Source organism: Lissotriton helveticus, chromosome 3_2 (genome assembly GCF_964261635.1).
Source record: "Lissotriton helveticus chromosome 3_2, aLisHel1.1, whole genome shotgun sequence".
Taxonomy (NCBI): domain Eukaryota; kingdom Metazoa; phylum Chordata; class Amphibia; order Caudata; family Salamandridae; genus Lissotriton; species Lissotriton helveticus.
The window spans coordinates 242,151,690-242,173,209 of record NC_136062.1 but is presented as its reverse complement, the minus strand read 5'-3'; the positions used below and the strand labels follow the sequence as shown (position 1 = coordinate 242,173,209).

At 44.9% G+C, this 21,520-nt stretch overlaps 1 protein-coding gene across 6 annotated transcripts in view; it reads left to right on the top strand.

Annotated features, from left to right (window-relative positions):
• The window catches only part of PPCDC (phosphopantothenoylcysteine decarboxylase), a 1,035,307-nt gene that overhangs the window by 180,333 nt on the left and 833,454 nt on the right, over positions 1-21,520 (top strand). For all 6 annotated transcript variants that reach the window (XM_078685116.1, XM_078685115.1, XM_078685117.1 and 3 more), the window contains one exon: positions 9,006-9,101. In XM_078685116.1, the coding sequence (XP_078541242.1) occupies positions 9,006-9,101 (96 nt within the window). The remainder of the gene's footprint in view (positions 1-9,005; positions 9,102-21,520) is intronic.

The window sequence follows — 21,520 nt, the reverse complement described above, 5'->3', positions numbered from 1 at the left end:
GTGGTCTAATCCTCCTCAAGCCTTATCCACCCTGGCTCGTTCCCTACTACACCACAGGATAGGGAATCCACCGTCAGTACTAGAAAATCTCTTCCATCAGCCTGGCACTGCTGACGGTGAACACCATGTGCCTATTGGGCCGTTATTCCCATACATGGTGAAATTCTGTTGCACAACTGCTGCCTGGGAGCCCCGGAGGGGACCCAGGGCATACCATGTCCGCATGTTGCTGATGGGCAAGTCAAGTCCACATCTGATATGGACTTAACTCGCTGGGCAGAATGATTTCATCATCAGTGGTCTTGCTGTGCCACGTCTGGCTGAGAACATCTGGATTTTCAGTAGGTGTCAAGGCTTCCCTCATCAATCAATCAATCATCAATCAATCAATCAACCATTTGCAAAGCGCGCTACTCATCCACGAGGGTCTCAAGGTGCTGGGGGGGTTGGGGGATGGGGGTTGGAGCAGCTACTGATCAATCAGCCAGATATAATGGTAGTGACATATACGTCACTCCTGAGCTGGGGCAACCATCTGGGAGAGGGGGAGATCAGAGGATTCTTGTCTCTGGCAGAGTCGGTGCTCCATTTCAAGCTTAGCATTAAAAGCCTATTTTCTTTGATCAAGGTAGGGCAGGGGTAGGTGTTCACAGACAACACCACCACCATGTGGTACTGCAACAGCCTGGGTCGGGTGGGGTCTTGGATCCTGTGTCAAGAGGCCCTTTTGCTTCTGGACTTGGCGGGAACATCAAGGTATTCTCCTTGTGGTTCAACACCTGGCATGCTCGCTGAATGCCAGAGCAAATGAACTCTAGCTGATCACGAATGGCATCTTCATCTGGAGGTGGGGCAAGGTCTTTATCAGGACTGGGGAGAGCCTTGATTAGATCTGTTTGCCATCGCCAAGAATGCGCAGTGTCAGCAGTTTTGCACGCTGGAGTTTCCAAGGTGACTCTTGCTCAGAGATGCTTTTCATCTCGAGTGGCGCTCCTGCCTGCTCTACTCGTTTCCGCTAATACAATTCCTGCCCAGAGTTCTCAAGATCAGGCACGACCAGGCCCAAGTAATTCTTGTGGTACAAAATTGGGCACAGTGAGTCTGGTATTCCGAGCTGTTGAGCATGACTATCATTCCTCCCGTCAGGTTGACTCTTTGGGAGGATTTTCTGTCACTGCAACAGGGAAGGCTTCTGCATCTGTATCTGCGCACCCTCCACCTGCATGCGTAGAGATTTAGGGGTGACAGTTGACATCTTTTAACTTTCTGCCCAAAGTCTGTGGTGTTATCCTGGCAAACAGGTGTGCCTCCACAAAGTTGATATATGCCTGCCATTGGGATAAGTTTTGTTAAGGTGTGCTTCCCACAACTTTGAACCCCTTTCTGCACGTTTATTCAAGGTTCTTTTGTTTACCCTATGTTTGGCCCAGCAAGGCTATGCTATTGGCACTGTCAAAGGGTATCTTCCTGCAATCTCTGCATTCCAGTGGTTGCTGGACCAACCCTCCGTTTTCAAATCCCCCTGTTATAGCCAGGTTCCCTAAAGGTCTGCAGTACATGTTTCCCCCCATGTCACAGTGAGACCTCAACCTTGTTCTCACTTTCCCAAAGAGTGTGCCATTTGAACCTTTGCACAATTGCCTTCTTTAGCTGCTGACTATTAAAACTGCCTTTTCAGTGGCCATTACATCGGCCAAGAGGATCAGTGATTTGCAGGCCTTCTCTGTACACCCTCCCTACACCTCCTTTTACCCAGACAAACTGATCCTCCGGACACTTGCCTGCTTCCTTCAGAAGGTTGTCACTCCATTCCATGTAGGCCAGAGCATTACCCTGAATACTTTCTTTGCTCCGCCTCATCCTTCCAAAGAATAGAAGAGACTCCACCATCTGGACTAAAAAATAACATTGTCATTCTGCTTGACTACACAAAAGAGTTCCGGGTGGATGATCAAGTCTTCTTGGGCCATGTTGGAGCCCAAAAATATAAGGCTGTGCAGAAGCGGACCATCTTGTGATGCAACATCCTTTTCATTAAGATCTGTTACACATTGGCCTAGAAGCCTCACTCCACCATAGCCAAAGTTGTGACCACTGCATTAACGCGTGGCGTTCCTCTCCTGGACTTCTGTTAGGCGGCGCCATGCATTACTGCCTGGAAAGTCAGGTCCGACATGCTGAGCGCTTGCCCTGGCAGACCCACCTCCGGGGAAGTATTGCTTGGGTATATATTCTAAGGTAAGGAACCTGCAACTGGAAGCCGTTGTCAGATTAACAAGTGAAAATAATTTTTACCGAGCACTCTAATAAATCAATGTTGAGTTAATAGTATCAACAGTCTGTTCTTTATTTTCACATCTTTTTCTCAACGTCGCCTTTGCCAACATGTGTTTCGTCTTTGCTGACAATGTTACATCAGACTTCCTCTGGGCTACAATTACAAATGTAGTTAGTTGTAGGGTGGAATACGTAAGAAACAATAGTTGATAGACCACCGCCCGGGTCAAAGACACAAATCACCCAGTGCATGAAAATTTAGAGTGAGCTATCATTGTCAATATTTGTACCATGTATTTTATCAGCCCAAAATTAGGAAGATAAACATTTAGATCTAACCACTAATGTCCCGTAGATAATTCCATCCAAGTGACATATCTTGATCAATATCAAATTTCAGATGTGGGATTTTACTTGTAGAAGTGCATCTTAGCAGCACACATGCAATGGGTGGGGGCAGTAAGGTAAGAGATATGCACGTAGCACACTTAAGATAGCAGTTATAATATTTGGTAGGTATGTAAGGTGCTCTCATTGAATTACAGGCTCTGTAAATCTAATAAAAATGAGGCAAATTAAGGTACATTATTTTTTCGACGGGACCAGGTGGGTCCTGTGACATACTAGATATATAAACATGGGCCACTACTGTAGATTAACAAACAGCTATATCCATTTCTTGTGAATTTGGGTGACTGAAACTTCTGACGTTAGCTGAGATAAATCTTGTGCGTTCTGGATAAATGAGCCTGAACTACCTTAGCACTAAGGATACTTGACAATACTAACCAAGATAGGTCACTTGGATTAAATTATATATGGAACATTAGTAATTAGCTCTAAATGTTTATCTTCCTAATTTTGGGAAGATAAAATACACTGTTCACATATTACCATTGATAGATCACTCTAGTATTTCGTGTACAGTGTGATTTGGGTCTTTGCCCCGGGCGATGGTCTATCAACTATTTCTACTGAGGGTCTCCTCCCTAAAACGGTGTCAATTTGTAATTGTAGCTCTGAGGTAGTCTGCTGCTATATTGTCAGCAAAGATGAAACACGTGTTGGCGATGTTGAGAAAAAGATGTGAAATTAATGAACGGGCTATTGATACAAAGAACTCAATGTTGATTTATTGGAGTGCTCGGATAATATATTTTTTTATTTGGAACTCTTCCAGCAAGGGAAGACTTGGTGGCTCTTTCTCCTCTTGTGCACTGGACACTTGCAAGCAATCTTGACTCAACACAAAAATTTGGAGCATTGTGTATACTGTAGTGTGTGCACCTTTATCCCCAGTCACCAACCTTGGTTGTTTTGAAATCAGATGAGCAAGTTACTTGCCTTCTGTAACACCTTATTTGGTTGAGACTCTATTTTGCCCCAGATTCCTTACTGACCCTCCCATCCTGCCCGCATTTCGAACCAGTTAAGGTGTATATGGGAACCCTTTTTCAGGGCTTTGGTCTTTTCCACACCAGTGGTCAGTTCTCATTGTGGCTCCCCGCTGTGGCGTGGAAAGTCGTGAAGGGACGCCAAGGTGGAGCCTATATAGGTACCGTGCACAACCTTTCCGGCTCTGGCACCAATGGATAGCTGAACTACACCACCTATTGGCGCACAGGGATACTGCTCAAAAATCTTCCGGATCCAGTCTGACATCTGGGGATAATCTAAGGTAAGAAATCTGCGGATAGTAGTCTCTACAAGATAAGGCGTTACCGAAGGTAGGTTACTTGTTCTTCTTAATCCGGAGTACTCCGATTATAATCTTGGCCTTGTAACCCATGCGGCTAGTATATCAAAGTCATGATTTCTATATTTGAAAAATTTACAGCCGATATTTCCATTTTTAGAATTCTCCCTAAGAATCCCAGTAGGAAATGCCATCATTCATTCTAGAATTTATTATGACAATTCTGTATTGCATTGCTGGCAACGCCTAAGAAACAACCCTGTTGCTGCTTGTCCTAAATGCAGTTATGCATATATTATTTGCAGTAGGAAGAATTGTGACTCAGGTACAGGAGCCAGAAGAGAGTTGCATTTGCTCCGAGTTCAAGCCCAAATTAGCTTTTAGAACATAACTATTGTGCCTAAAGCAGTTTATTCACTTCATGGCTAAAGGTTTCAGTTGTATAAGTCACCTAGGAGCCTGAGATCCGATCAGTAGTTACTTCCACAAGCTTCAAGATGTCGTTTCACCATTTACAAATGTAGCGCTTTTTCAATTAACGACACTAAGAATATGGAACCCCTTACCTTTTGCATTCCTTAGTCAGTCTTCCATTACCTGTTTCCAAAGGTCTTAAAAATCATTATTTTCAATTAATAACTCACTTGACAAAAAACTCTTTTAACAGCACCAAGAAACCGCTTCTGGTAAACGTCTTGATTGTGCTTCCGCTCATCACAGCATACACCATGGGTCAGCCCACTACAGCCATTGACATCTAGCATTGTGAGTGATGGAATTTACCTTGGTACTGTGCGTATCCGCCAAAAAAGCATTGCACATCAGTGCCTGGGTTAGCATGGCAATAATTTAATTTTCCCACTCTTTTTTTCTTTCCATTGTTTATCCTATTCCATTTTTGTAGATATTCTTGTGTGTTTAAACGATGTCTTCAAGCTTCAGTAATTTAAAGATTTTAGTACCTCCTATTTGCTCTAATAAAATAAATATTTTCGTGTGATGTGCATTAAAACTAAACTGGGTTCCTACACCTACTTAAAGTAAACCTGCCAGCAAGGAAGCACTCGTATTATTCTGTTAGAATTATATGCCAACTTTCTTTTTTATTTAAAATTTCTATTACAAGCAAATGTCAGGCACGGGCAGCCAGTGTGCTTTTTTAGGTCTCGCCTTCGCAGCGTGCATGCGCTGCGAAGGCAAATTATCTTTTGCCGTCGCTCTGGCTTTTCAGCCAAGCATGTGCACGTGTTCCATTGCCTTCAATGGCAACGCGTGCACGTCAGGAGATTCACTCGCGGGAATGCGTGGCTCATCTGGTCGCAATTATCGCCCCCACGAGTAAATCGTACGCGCCACTCCCCCTCCCGAGGAGATCGTGTTTGTTGCTTGTTTAACACGCCCCAGCTTGGCAGCCCCCGGCACTCCACTGTGGCTCCAACGGGCTATTCCGGTCACTTACTGGAGCAGCGGGCCCTGCGTCAACTGCCTTCAGACCCATTCAGGTCACTTACTGGAGCAGCAGGCCCTGTGTCAACTGCCTTCAGACCCTATGACATTCGGCTGCCTCCATCTTGGTTGTGTTAGCTTTTCCCGGGTCCGCTTAAGCACAAGCCATTCTCGGGCCGGCCTGCTACCACCAGCATGTCCGTTCCCCAGCCGTGCCTTGGTTGCATCGGGCAGCCTACGCCTCACACTGCTGCTGTCAACTACTGCAGTAGGACTGTCTGTGTCCTACCCGTATTGCCCGCATACCGGTTGGGGGCAATCCGCACCGGCCATGCACCGCCGCTCACTCCGGGATCCGACGCCTGTCTCGCCGCTTGCTCTTTCTGCAGCCAGGGTCTGTACCTGGTTGATTTCCAGTAGGTTCCACTCCATGTGGTAGGGCCTGTGTAGCCGACCCGCGAGCTACGTTTCAAGGCTGAGTCCACCTCACCTCTCAACGCTCGTCTATCAGAGCCGTTTTGTGAATGTGGCACGAGGACGGGAACAGGGCTGACAGCGTAAACTTTGCAACCCAGAAAACAGACTAGTGAAAAAAAAATTAATTGCTCCATTCGAAACTGTGTAAAAATGAAATTTTTACAAATTTCGGTTAATGCAAACAATATTTTTGCCCTGAGTAGTCATATAAATGTGTATGCAAAATAGCACATAAATAACTGACCTGTGCAAAAATGTAATTTTTATAACCAATTGGTGAAAACAGGAGTTTTTGCAGAAAGTTGGTTGGTGCAAATGCTGTTTTTGCGCTCATGGTCAAAAATTGTACTGCGCATGTGCAATTCAGGCAATCCTGGTTTTGGCTGGTAAAATATAATACTTCCACGTGCACCCTCCCGTGCTCTTGCTGTAAATAAAATTCTTCAAGGTTGTTCTTGCTACAGACAAAACAAAAGCACACACACCAAGTCCTTAGACTCCGAGTACAGGCAGTCTGAACAATTTGGTCCCCTAAAATAGCACGTAGAGTAAGTTGTAATTTGTCTGAAAGAATAATCGCAGCTCCCGGTCATCTTGCCTGCTGCAATTGTGTTTTCTGCCAGTGATGTGTCCGTGTGTGTTGAAGTGAGTAATGCCTCCCTCCCTCCTACCACTTACCGTCCACTGTCTGAGGGAGGCTGAAGCTCATTGATTATTGAAGCAGCGTTTCCAGAACTGGGTTACAGTATTCCGTGTTTCTTACACTCTAGTTGATAATGCGATGGTAAATATTCAACACGGGCCACATCTAAGGCAAAGTACTGCTAGAGATCTTGGCACTATCTATAAAGGATGTCAGAACATACCAAAAGACTCTGCTGAGGGGGAATACAAGTAATCCTGTTTTTGTGCCTTTTTATGCCTGGTGTTAGCCAAGACTATTGACTCGAGCCCTGCTTTTAGTAAATGACATAACTCATATACTTACTTATAGGGGCTGCCAAGGAGCCCTCCTCATCAATTGGTCTGTTGCTGTGCCACTCACATTTTATTCCGGCCCACTACTGTATACAGCATGGCAAATGGATCCTCCCATTTCAGCCATTGGCTAACTTCAGAGTGAGAAACAGCATTTTGCTCTTTCACTAGCAGCACATCCGCACACTAAGAAGGTCCCTACATTGCCAGGGACTGCTATGGCAATTTGGTAAAACACTTTTGCTTTTAGCCAATATTTATTTTTATTGGTGAGAGCCCAGCAGCTACTCCAACAATACAGTTTTACAAAAAGTGACACAACAGAACAAGCACAGACAAATTCAAAAGGCTGGACCTATTGGCTTTACCAGTGCTTGTTGCTTTTGACTACTGACAGCTCTTACAAGATTTACTAGAAACCATTCACAGCTGAGGCCTTAACGTTTCCAAAGATTTAAACCCAAGTTAAGCAACGTGGCTTGCTGCGAGAGCACAACATACCATCTCCGTATAATGACTGCGGTATAAACAAGCAGCCAAAGCAAGAGAAATTACCATCTGGAGAGAAGGCGCTCGCATCTTTATTGCTACGCCTGCTATGACCCTAATTTTCAACTTATGGCAGTATCAGTTCTGCACCTGATTGAATTAAAGGGCACTATACTCAAGGGAAGAAAGCATGCCTGTGGTCTATGAAGATTCAAATAGGCTGAAATCTCGCCCAACGAACACTACTTTTTGCACAGTGAACCAATTTCGGTGGTTTATTACCTCAGTGCAATGTACCACTTTGCTAGAATCACCTGCCATCATGCGGCTACCAGGGAGGAGTCAGGTCATAAGGGACGCAAAAAAATTATGGATGGAATGCAGGAATTTTATATTGTCAGCTGCTGGTATATACTCAGAGCCACATACCATTCCATCTTTCCATTTGCCCACGATGCAACTCTAGACAAAGGACACCCTATGAAAATCAGCTGGAGTCCTTCTCCAATAGAAATGGTTAAGCCAGAACTGCCAGGTCAGGTTTCCTCTAGACAGCAATACAAGCAACCTTATACTGCTTTCAGCCTTATTGGGCCTAAACAGTGTGCTCTCACTTGCGTCCAATCGCACAGTGTGGACGGGACCCAAGATTGGGCATGCGTTCACACTTAGAAATGCAAAAGTGATGGGTGGAATCACACCTTCTGGTAATTACTCAGGCTGCATTCTAGTCGATTATGCTTTCACCCACTATGCCTTCCCAGTCAGAGTACAGCCATGGGCAAATCCGACTTGGTCCTGCTTCAATAGGAACAGTTAAGCCTGAACTACAAGGCCAATTCAACCCAAGACGTGGACACAAAAAAACCTAAACCGGCGTTGGTCTTATCAGTAAAGTGGATCTTGATTCCAGTGGCATATGGAGCACAGTACCCATATCTGGGCATACCCATCACACTTAGGAGCACTTACAAAAGCAACAAGCATTGGCATAGCAAATAGGTCTCGCCTTTGGGACCTTGTAACTAAAATAAAAAAAGAAAAAAATGAAGTGTAAGACTTCACGTTTACATTTACTGCATCCTAAATACGAAGTATATGTAAACGTGAAGTCTTATACTTCACTTTTTTTTAATACTTACAAGGTCCCAAAGGCGAGACCTATTGGCTATGCCAATGCTTGTTTTAGTTTAATAACGTATGACAGCAGTTTGCAGAGGTCATACTGGTTTGCTTTGCCAATACTTGTGACTTTCTCTGTATTTTCTGCACATCCTCAAAGAACAGTGTACACCGGTCCTCTCCAGAGTAGGTGTAGTGATTGACAGCTGATGAACCATCACTACCACACTCACTACCAGCAGTGGCAGTGAGTGTGTGCAAGAGCCCTCCATATTAGTCTAGTTGGTTGATTGTCAAGCACTCACAATCGGTTCATGTTGCTCCAACTTTAGGTAATCAGTGACATATTTAAAGCATGGCCAGAGTGTGTTACATTCATGTAAATGTCTAGAGCTGACAATTGATAGACACAATTGGGTTTTTGAAATTATGTAATGCTCTTCTGACAGAAACTGCACTGCTTGCTCGATTGGACACTAATTGTTTATTACCCTCATTCCCTCCCTACTAACTTTGATAGGTGGAAGTACGAGCGGTGACCACTGAGCACGCCAAACATTTCTACAGCTCCGAGGAAATTCTGGTGCCTTTATATAGTGACACTGATGAGTGGCAGGTCAGTACTTCACAAGACTTGGCAGATGTATGCACGATTTTATTGTGTATGTGATAGTGATACATCATAGGACTTCCTGCATCTTACCATAGTCATTGTTCATGAACTGCAAAGCATGAGTGAGTGAATCAGTAAATATGGATGTGTTAGGCTTAATGCAGGCCTTTTTGAAAGTGAGCTTTTAAGCTTAATTTCTAATGCAGTCTGAGAAAAAAACAAGAGGTTTTAGATAAACCTGGTCAGCAGTGAGACCTTGCCCAAATGGTCGAGATACTGATTGTTATGCCTGAAGAATTTGCCACTTTTCTAAACTTAGTTTATTTATGTGCTTATTTGACTTCACCTAAGGCAGACTGGTATATATGATAATTGGGACACTACTGTCCCGTTAGTGCCTCCAAAAGACCTAAAGGCATTGAGCTTGATCAGTTGCAACGGTAGGTCTTACAATGAGAAATTGTAATAACACTTTTCCATTAAAATTAGCCACGTAAAGTGTAAAGTCAGCAGAAGTGTCCAACTACATAATTCCCATCCCTCCCTCTTATTCTTTCTTTCTCTTTTTCTCAGTCTTGCTCAGCTATCTCCTTCAGATCTCGTTTTCTTCCCCTACTCTCTCTAAAAAACTAATCCTTCCTTTGCCCAGTCTTCTTCAAACTTAACCTTACTTTACCTCCCATCTCCCTTCCTTCACGCTCTCTGCCTGTCCTGCCCTGTCTCATTCTTCTGTCTCTCCTAGAATCCACTCTTAACACCCCAAATGCCTTCTACAATCTCCTTATTTTATGTACATGCCAACCTACACTCTTATGTTACAATAAGTACTTTCTCTCAAACTCTGCGCTCACTCCCCTTGTGTGCCTGTTTATTTGAAAATGTCCCATTTTCCTTTTGTCTTTTATCGCCACGACACCACCTCCGATGATCCGTCCTACTTGTCTACTCAAGCCCTTCTGTCTTTACCTTTCCTTACCTATTCTCACATCTTGATGTGGGTGATGATCTGCCACCCTGATTACAATTTGAAGTTTTCAAAACAGAAATTACACTTATTCTTTTCAATCGGGTTTTTGGAATTTTTACTTTATCATGGCATTGGCAAAGTTGGCGTCAACTTGATGTGTGCATTTTATGCCGATATGTTAATGATTATAATAATATTGACTGGAGGAGTCCCCTCCCCCCCATACCACCATACACACTCATGCCATTACAGATTTTACCCTACTCCTTCCTCTTATCATCTCCTTGTGCATTTTCTGGGAGGGGAGTCACTTCACCGCCACACTCCCTCCTGTGCATTTTGAATCGCTTTCTCATCTCATCTTTTGATCCTCTTATACGAGACCTGATAAAATTACTTTCATTCCCTCCCTTTTCCTTGAAATCTTCATATGCACGCTCTTCTTAACTTCCTTTTTCCTTAACTTCCTTTCTCCTTACCTTATCACTATTTTCACCTCTCCAGGTGACATCTCCATTGTAGCTTTGCTGCCTTACAGAAACATAGGTACTGTAGCTCCCTGTTTGTCTTTTAAAACATTATCTAGTTTCACGCATTTTAGTCAACAAATTGGGCTTTTCGACAGTTATAATTATCAACAGGTTGTATTCTTGTTGATATGGCCTCATCATACAATTTCTTCAGGTTGTGAGTTTTTCAAAAAAAATATACTTACATAATCTCGATCACCTTCTGCCTCCTCTTCCCCTTCTTTTGTTTGTTTCTCCTAACCGCAAATCTTTGAGTTTCCCAAACACACCACTCTCACTCCATTAGTCTTTCCTCCCCATTATAACTTTCCCCTTCTATTTCCTCTCACTTCTTTCTTTTCATTTTCTTTTAAGTTTAAGTTTGTTAAGTAATGAAAGGTATTATAGGAAATAACAGCATGTATAATAAAAGGTACGATACATTTCAATTGAATTATATATAATTATAAAAGGTAAGATAAAACCAAAATACAATCATTATTAAGGAACACACTGTATAAAGGAAAAAGAGGGAAGGGAAGGAGGGAAAAAAGAGGGGAAGGAAAGTTTATCAAAACTTTATATCTCTGAAGTCAAAGAGAAATAACATGCATAAAGTCACTGCAAGCATAAAAAATACTTAAAAGATAACGAATCATAACGAATCATACTATAATAAAACATACAGCTTAAGGAGTAGAATAATAAGCTTTGTAGAGAAGTAAAAAAGACAACACATTCCATTATGGAGGTTTTCGAACTTCATCCGAAGTATTGACCTGTATTGCATGAGAGGAAGCAACCGAAGTTAGGTAGACAGAGAAAGGAAGCCACAAAAGATCTCTTTTGATAGATAAAGATATGGGAGTAATATAATTAGTATCTAGTCTGTGATGAAAACAGACGGAGTTCCACCAAGCTCTAAAGGTGACTTTGTCAGCCTGTTTCCAATAGGACATTATTAAATAGAGGGCCACTGCCAGTAATACATTAATTAATTTAAAATTTGATGGTGATTGGGACCTTAAAGGTGATAAACAGCCTAAGAAAATAGTAGAAAGGCAGAAAGGAACATCAGTTTTGCCAAAAACAAGAAATAGAAGGACATTTAAATAGCACATGTTTTAAATCAGCATGGGTGTTTGGACAAGACCCGCATGTAGGTGAAAAGTCTGAAGTGAATGATGCCAGTTTAGCAGGAGTGAATAAGAGGCGTTGGTAAACAAAATAAAGGGTTTGAGAAGTATTAGCAGCTCTGCAAGTTTTAGGAATTTTTAACCATAGTTTGTCCCAAATGAGGGTCAACCAGCACTCTGTTAGATCCTTTTCCCAAGCCAATCGTCTTGACCCTGTCTGAGGAATGAAATAAATTTTTATATAACGAGGAAGCTGAAGGAGAAGAGGTTAATAAGGGAAAAAGGTTAGAGCATCTCGGGGGTGGATCGGGAGAGGATGGTAAAGAATCAAGATATTGTATAAGAGAAGGGAGCAAATGATTATAATGTGTCTTAAAGGATGGCGGAAGTGCAAATTTAGTTTGAAGGTCAGAAAAGGGTAAGGGAACACCATCAACTAATAGTTGCGAAAGCATCATCTTGATAGAATCTAATATTCCCCACCAAGAGAGAAAAAGCGGGTGCCAACGTTCAATAGAGTCCGATAAAGTTTTGATAATGCAATCAATCAATCAATCAAAGCATTTGTACAGCGCACTACATATCTGTGAGGGTCTCAAGGCGCAAGGGGGTGGGGGGAAACCTGCTACTGTACGAAGAGCCAGGTCTTGAGAAGTTTTCTGAAGGTCAGAAGGTCTTCGGTCTGCCGTAGGCGGATGGGGAGGATGTTCTATGTCTTCGCAGCGAGGTGGGAGAATGATCTGCCGCCAGCGGTCACTCTTCGGATGCGGGGAACGGTGGCGAGGGCGCGGTCTGCGGAGCAGAGCTGGCGGGTGGGGGTGTAGCGGTGAGTCGGCTGTTGAGGTATGCTGGTCCAGCTTTGTGGAGTGCCTTATGTGCGTAGGTGAGGAGTTTGAAGATTATCCTCTTGTTGACAGGGAGCCAGTGTAGGTCTCTCGGGTGGGGTGTGAAGTGGCTGCGGCGAGGTTGGCGAGGATCAGGCGTTTTGGATGCGTTGGAGCCGTCTCAGGAGTTTGGCTGAGGCTCCTGCGTAGAGGGCGTTCCCATAGTCCAGTCTATTGCTGACGAGGGCCTGGGTGACCGTCCTTCTTGTTTCGGTGGGGATCCACTTGAAGATCCTGCGGAGCATGCGGAGGGTGTTGAAGGAGGAGGAGAAGGCGACGTTGACCTGCTTCGTCATGGAGAGGGTAGAGTCGAGGATGACCCCTAGGTTGAGTGCATGGTCGGTGGGTGTTGGGGGTCTTCCTAGTGCAGTCGGCCACCAGGAGTCGTCCCAGGCCGAGGGGGTGGGTCCGAGGATGAGGCCCTCTGTCTTGTGCGAGTTCAGCTTCAGTCGGCTGTTTCTCATCCAGTTGGAGGCGGTCTTCATTCCTTCGTGGAGGTTGGTTTTGGCGGTGTGGGGGCCCTTGTTGAGGGAGAGGATCAGCTGGGTGTCGTCGGCGTAGGAGATGATGTTGAGGTCGTGCTGTCGTGCGACGTGGGCGAGCGGTGCCATGTAGATGTTGGGCTGAGGGATGAGCCTTGGGGGACGCCGCAGATGATCTCGCTGGCTTTGATGCGGAAGGGAGGGAGGCGAACGCTCTGTGTTCTGCCTGAAAGGAAGGAGGATGTCCAGTCTAGGGCCTACTCTTGGATTCCGGTGTCGTAGAGGCGTGTTCGTAGTGTGTGGTGACAGAGCGTCGAAGGCGGCTGACAGGTCCAGGAGGATGAGGGCAGCAGTTTCTCCGTTGTCTAGCATGGTCCTGATGTCGTCAGTGGCGGCGATGAGGGCAGTTTCGGTGCTGTGGTTGCTGCGGAACTTGGACTGGGACGGGTCCAGAATGCTGTTCTCCTCAAGGAAGCAGGTCAGTTGTTTGTTGACGGCCTTTTCGATGACATTCGCCGGGAAAGGGAGCAGGGAGATGGGCCGGAAGTTCTTGTGGTCCTTGGGGTCCACCTTTGGTTTCTTGAGTAAGGCGTTGATCTCTGCGTGCTTCCAACTCACCGGGAAGGTCGCTGTCTCGAAGGAGATGTTGATGGTTTTCCAGAGATGGGGTGCGATGGTGCTGCTGGCTTGGTTGAAGATGTGGTGTGGGCAAGGTTCTGTCGGGGATCCGGAGTGGACGGTGTTCATGATCTTGATGGTGTTGTCATCGTTGATGTTGGTCCAGTAGAGTAGGCGGTTGGTGTGGGTGGTGGTCGTGGGAGCGGGGCTCTCGGTGGTTGCCCGGGTGGTCATGGTGCCGAAGCTGTTGTGGATGTCTGCGATCTTGCGATGGAAGAAGGTGGCCAGCGAGTTACACAGGTCTTGTGAAGGTGGGATGTCGTTGGTGTTGGAGCTGGGGTTGGAGAGTTGCTTCACAATGCTGAAGAGCTCTTTGCTGTTGTGTGCGTTGTTGTCTAGGCGGTTTTTGAAGGAGGTTCTTTTGGCGGATCTGATGAGGTGGTGGTGTCTGCGGGTGGCATTCTTGTGGGCTGTGTAGCTTTCCGGTGTTCGTTCACATGTGGCCGGCGGAGTGGGTGGGTGTTGTGACGAGTTGTCTGAGATCGAGGTTGGAGAGTTATCGATCAGGGTGGAGGAGTTGGTGTCGTTGTTGTTCTCGAGGTGGTAGTTCAGGTCCCCGAGGAGGATGTAGTCTGTGGAGGCGAGGGCGTGAGTGCTGACTGACAAGTCCGTGATGGAGTCGCTGAACCCTGCTTGGGGTCCGGGGGGTCTGCAGACGAGGGTACCTCTGAGGGTAGTGTTGGGGTCGGTGTGAATCTGGAAGTGCAGGTGTTCGGCGTTACTGAGGGTGTTGGTTGATACTTTGAGAGTGTTCCTGTGGACGATGGCGATTCCGTTGGTGCGGTCCCTGCGGGTGATCTTATAGCCTTCCGGCATGCCTATTGCGATGTCTGGTGCCGAGGAGAGGTTCAGCCAGGTCTCCGTTAGGAAGGCGACATCCGGGGTGTTGGAGTCCAATACCAGCAGGTCCCAGAGTTCCACAGCATGTTTGCAACCGGAGCGGGTGTTGAGGAGGATGCATCTGAGGTGGTTGGGTTCTTTGGTAGGTGGGTTGGCGGGCCGGATGCTGGTGAAGTTCCAGTTCCGGCAGGCGAATGGTCCCTGGGTGCGCTTTGGGGCGGCCAGGCAGCAGGTGCGTGATCGTCCGGCGTGAGGGAGCTGGAGTCGTAGCAGAGGCGGGCGTCGTGGAGTTCGCAGGGCCTTAGGTCCTGGCGCTGGGCGCGGTCCTGGCGTGGACGGGCACAGACGGGCTTGCCTTAGGCGTGCCAGCGGCGCGGCCGTGCAGCGGCTGCCATATAAGGGGAGGTGGGAGGGAGGAGCAGCTGGGAGGCGGGAGGTGAATGGACCACGGGGGGCGGGCCGCAGGGGACGCAGCAGCGGGGATGGTGAATGTGAAAAACAGTGAGGGAAATAGAAGGCAAAAGGGGGGCACAACAAATATAGGGGGAAACAAAAAACCAAGGGGACAGATCAGGCAACAACTAACCGCGATATCAGCATGATCACAATGCAATTAAGAAGGGAAACGAGCAGGCAACAACACAACGCAGTATCAGCACAATCACAATTTACGAAAGGGAACAAGTAGACAACAACACAGCACAATGTCAGGACAATCACAATGCAGTTAGGAAGGGAAACAAGCAGGACCTTCGGCGGGCTACGAACCCAGCAGCAGCAGAGCTGGGATCATGGGCGAAGTCAGGTGGAGCTGCGCGGCGTGGGAAGAGACCTGCCAGGAAGCAATCAAAATTTAGTTTCAAAGTTTCTGAGATGTAAGAAGAAAATCATAGGCCAAGATATTTTATTTTAGACGGCTGCCAAGAAAAGCCAGTAAGCATGAAATCGTGTTGAAGGCACGACATAGTAAGAGGCAGGACTTTGCATTTATCTGAATTAAGCCGATATCCAGAAAGTTGAGAAAAACTATCCACTTGATTGAGAAAGGAAGAAATAGATGTGGCGAGATTGGAACAATACAAAAGAATATCATCTGCATAAACAGACATTTTGACATGTGTATTATCAAGTTGGAATCCAGTAATCTGAGTGTCTTGTCTAATTTTTGTTAAAAATGGTTCTAATGCTATTACAAATAAGAGGGGTGATAACAGACACCCTTGTCGTACTCCTCTAAAAAGTGGAAAGTTGTTCGAGGTTTTGCCATTAACGAAAATTGATGCTCTAGGGCCCGAGTACAATAAGGAAATAAGGAAGAATAATTTGGGATGAAGTCCTATCCATTTTAAGGCCTGAAACATGAAATCCCATCCAATCCTGTCAAAAGCTTTTTCTGTGTCTAAATCTATAGCAGCAATGGGATAGTCAAGAGAGGAGGCTTTACTTAGGATGTTAAAGAAAAACTCTAGAATTATCAGATGCCAGGCGACCTTTTACAAAACCTGACTGCTCGGGACCAATAAGATTGGGTAAGATTTATTTATTTATTTATTATGAAGCTTATAGAGCGCGCGGCTACCTCCAACGGAGGTGTCCCGGCGCTAAGATTACAGGCAATCACACGAGAAGAGAACCAAGTGCATGTCCAGTCAAATGGCAAACCAAGGGCTAGAGGTATAAGATTAGCGTTTGGCAAACAGCCAGGTTTTTAACTTGCGGCGGAAGACTAGCTCAGACTCGATGAACCTAAGCTCTAGAGGAAGGCTATTCCAAAGCTTGGCGGCTGTGACGGTGAAGGTTCTGCCGCCACTTCGGGAGAGCCTGAATCTGGGGACATTCAGCAGACGTAGGCTGTTAGATCTCAGGTGTCTTACTGAGGATGATAAATTGAGCCTTTTTCTAAGATAGACCGGGCCTGTTCCATTAATTGCCCGAAACGCAAGGACCAGAACTTTGAAGTCAATGCGACGGGCAATGGGGAGCCAATGTAGCTCGTCTCGGAATGCTCTGACCGAGTTGCGAGCAGGAATGTTTCCAATGAGCCTTGCTGCCGCATTCTGGATGATTTGTAGTCGGTCTATAAGATATTGGGGGGCACCGGCATATAGGCTATTGGCGTAATCAAGATGTGACGTGATAAGTGCGTGGACCACCGTTTTACGGGAAGTCAGAGGGAGGAAAGGAAAAATCTTCCTAATCATACGCAACTTATTAAAACAGGCCGCAGTAACTTTGTTAACCTGGGCTTTGCCAGACAAGGTGTTGTCAAATACAAAGCCAAGGTTACGAGCAGACTTCGCTGGTATAGGAGGAGGATTAAGGACGGTTGGCCACCATAAAGTTGCAGGGGGAATACATTTCCGACTAAAAAAGAGGACCTCAGTTTTGTCCGTGTTTAAAGCAAGATGATTGGCCGCCATCCATGAGCAGATGTTGCCAAGGCAGTTGCGAAAGTTGGAGAAGAGGGAGTCAGAGTGGTCTCTAAATGAAAACACCAGCTGAGTATCATCAGCATAAGAGACCACGCTGACACCCCATGACTCAACTACCTTGGCAAGCGGGGCCAGATAAACATTAAACAATAGAGGGCTCAAAGCAGAGCCCTGAGGCACACCACACAGGAGGGGTTTTTCTTCTGATTCAAATGGGTGCAGCAGTACCCTTTGGGACCGACCGGCCAGAAAGGATTTGATCCATGCCAAAGCATTGCCACCAATCCCCAGCTGTTGTAGCCGGGCTGTGAGTATACCATGGGACACAGTGTCAAATGCAGCGGATAGGTCGAGGAGAACCAACATGGCCTCCTCGCCCCTATCCACTGATTCCCTTATTATCTCGGACACTTCCAACAGCGCAGTCTCAGTGCTGTAGCCGGTTCTAAAGCCGGACTGCGAGTCATGCAGCAGCTTGTTTGTGTCTAGGTACTGAGCCAGTTGTTTCTGAACCACTTTCTCCAGCACCTTGGCAGGTTTTGGGAGAAGCGAAATGGGACGATAGTTGCAAAATTGTGAGGGGTCAGCGTCAGGTTTCTTCAGAATAGGAAGTAGCCTAGCATGTTTCCAAACTGAGGGAAATTGGCCATTGGTCAAAGAGGAATTCCAGATGGAGAGGAGAGGATTAATTAAAACAGGGGCAAGATTGCCCATTATCTTAGCAGGGACTGGGTCTAAAGGTGAGCCAGACTTGACTTTTTGGAGTAGCGACAAAGCAGAATCGTGAGTAAGTTCACCGAAAGAGTTAAAAAAACAAAGAGAGGGCTGTAAAACAACAAAAGGTAAATTGGGAGAAACAGTGTCAAAGGAAGAAGAAAGTTTGACAATTTTATCCTGAAAGAAGTCTGAAAGTCCATTGCACAGGTCTTGAGTGGGGACGCATTGGGTTTTCAAGGCAGGAGGGTTCAAGAAATCTTTCACAATAGTGAAGAGGGTCTTGGAGGAATTCTGCGCCCGAAAGATAAGATTAGAAAAATAGGCTCTCATAGCAGAGCGTTTAAGTTTTTGAAATTTATTTAGGGCCGCTTTATAGGCTAGTTTGGCCAATGGGTCGTAATCCTGGCGCCATTTGCGTTCCCACTGCTTGCACTTACTCTTTTCTTCCCTCAACATGGAGGAAAACCAAGGAGCAGAGGGGCGAGATCTGGAGGATGCCAGAGGGGCAAGAGGGGCAATGGCATCCAGAGCGGAGGTAAGGGCGGCATTATATCTTACTGTTTCCTTGTCAAGATCTTCCGCCTGATTAAAATGAAACTGAAAACAGGAGTCAATGGACTCACAGGTGACATTGGTCCATTTGCGACCTCTGTCTCTGTTGAGGGAAGAGGGAGGTGGAAGGGGTGGAATGGTGATCACAAAGGGAAGAAGAAAATGATCTGACCAAGTAAGGGGGACGGTGGGAAGGGTGGAAATGCCAGGGTGATTTGTGAAAATAAGATCAAGTGTGTGACCTGCTTTGTGGGTGGGGCCTTTGACTAATTGGGACAAGGTAAGTCCCTGTAGGGTTTCCAGAAGTAAGGAAGCTTGAGCACAGGAAGGATTATCCATATGGAGATTAAAATCTCCCAACACTGTAAAGTGGGAATGTTTAAGTGAGAGATCCGCAATTAAGTGCGTCAAGGCCTTAAGAGAAGCTGCAGCGGCAGACGGAGGATTGTATACCAAGATACCAGCAAAGATGGTGCAAGCGGAATCCTTAATCGTAAGATGCATAGCTTCTATGAGACCTATATTAGCAATTCTTTTACTGCTAAGTATAAAGTGGGATTTCGCAATTACCGCAATACCCCCACCACTTTTAGAGCTCTCTCGATTAATACCTAAAAATCGGTAGCCAGGGGGAATAGCCAGGTGAATGTCTGGCTTAGATGAGTCCTTAATCCAGGTTTCTGTGAGAAATAATAGGTCCCACTTGTGGGTGTCTAACGACAGCCATATATCAGAAGCGTGAGCTGGAAGAGATCTGCAGTTGATTAAGGCTGCGTGTAAGGTTACCGGGGGCGGGCGGTGAGCAACATGCCTAAACTGGGGGGGCGGTTTGGTGAAGGCTGGAATAGTAACATTACAGCATGGGCAAGAGTATGAGGTAGTTACCAGGCTTTGAGGGTTACAGCACATAGCAGGATAGCAGACGCCTTGGCGTAAATATAAAAGTTGATCTGAGGACCAGGAGATTAATGGGGCGCGAGGAGCAGGGGGACAGGCGCTGGGCGCGGGCAAGGCGCGGATGGGCGCAGACGGGTCAATATGGAGAGTAAGAACCTTTGCGAATATCTTATAATCAAGGTTAACTAAAGAAATTGGGTGGTAATTTAACATTAAACATATCATGGCTTCTTGAAAGGATCCAGAAGAAGAACCAGCTGCAATAAAGGAATTAAGAAGAAGTAATAGATTTGGAAGAAGCAAGTTGGCAAAATGTGCATAAAATTCAATAGTAAATCCGTCAGGACCAGGGGCCTTCCCTCTTTTTTTAACACTAAGACTGCATGTGTGATTTCTGAAAGGGTGATATCTTTTTGTAAAGAAGCAAAATCAGTATGATGTGAGGGAGGGGAGTTAATAGAATGAAAATAAGCAGAGAGATCTTGTGAGGTTATTTGCTGTTCAGGAGTATATAAAGTTTTTTAAAAGGAACCAAACTCGTCCAAAATATCGCTGTCTTCAAATAATGAAGTACCTGTAGTGTTCCGTATGTTTTCTACTTTAGTCTGTTCCCGTCGTATTTTGAAATAATTAGCCAATAATTTCCCCATTTTATTTTGACCTCCATAATAGCGAGAAATACTCTTTAAAAGATAGGACGATGCGGCTTCTGTGGACAATTTATTGAAGGTAATTTTGCATCAATAAGGGCTTTAAAGATGACTCAGTGTTGGAGTGATGATAGGTAAGCTCGAGTTGTTCGATTTTAGTAAGCAATTGGGCAGTTTGAGCTTCAGAATATTTCTTTTTTTGAGAAACAAAATTCATTTTAAAGCCTCTAGCTGCAGCCTTGAAAGAGTCCCAGACCATTATTGGAGAGGAATTTGGAGTAGAATTAAAAGATAAGAATTCAGAAACTAAAGTGCTGAATTGGTCTGAAAATTTAGGATCAGATAGTAATGCATTATTAAAGCGCCATCTACCAGCATGTGGAGTTAAAGGTATCAAATCAAAATCAACATAAACTGGGGCATGACCTGATATTAAAATAGCGCCAATTTCGGAGTGGAGAATTTGCTGGGATAGAGATTTACTGAAATAGGTAATCAATTCGGGATTGTGATCTCGAAGATCTGGGTTGCAAAGCCTCCAGATATCAACTAAAGATATGCGGTGTATGGCAGAAGTGATTTGAGAGTGCATCTTAGTGTTGACAAATTTAACTGAGGAATGTCTGTCCAATATAGGGTCAAGAATCTGATTACAATCTCCACCAATAATAATATAATCATTCATCAAATAAAAGAAGTTTATCAGAAATATGGGTCCAAAATACATTATCAACATTAACCTGTGCATAAACATTAAAAAGAACTATGGGTGTCTGATTAATGAGTAGTTTAATAATTATCCAACGACCATCAGAGTCTGATTCTTGATGAATAACTGAGATCTGATATTTCTTCTGGCAGAGCATAGAAACTCAAGTTTTCTTGCTGAGAGCTGGGGAGGAAGAAACATTGATTACCCAACATCTTTTCATCTTTTCAATATAGACTGTTTCAGACAAATGAGTTTCTTGAATCAATGTAATGTCTGTTTTAAGCTGGGCTAAATGGGTTAATACCTGTTGTCTTTTTATAGGGTTATTTACTCCTTTAACATTCCATGTAGTAACTAAATATAACCAATAAAATGTACATGAACAATCACTATGCAAACAGTGACATTTTCAAATATACTACTAAGAGAAAGAAAAAGAGTAAAGGAATGAAGATATAAGTGCAGAATCAGGGTTGAAAAAGGGGCAATGAGAATGATAGGAGAGATTTCATAGAGTATGAACAAGAAAGAAGATAAGAAGAGGGAGGGTAAGGAAAGGGGAAAACAAAGGAAAGAGCGAAAAAACAAAACAATTGCGATATAACAAAAAGACAAACCACATGAAGACAATGAGAGTGGGGAGGGTGGAGCCACATAGGAAAGGCAGCACACCGAATGAGAGACGGTGGGAGTAGAAACAGCACAGGGAATATCCTCCAGGGCTAACGAAGAAGACATGAAGCGAAGGACCACAAAAAACTGCATCTAATGAAAAAAGAAAATGTTATCAAAGGACATTATGACAGAACAGAATACATCAGGAATGGGGATGAAACAGTTACTAATAAACAGTTTAAAGTAGACAAAAAATGTTCATGGCCGAGGAACATCCATGGATTAATCTTTGCAGGTATTCAAGAAATGTTGAAAAAGTGCAGGGTCTTCATAGTTTGTTGTTTTGTTGTT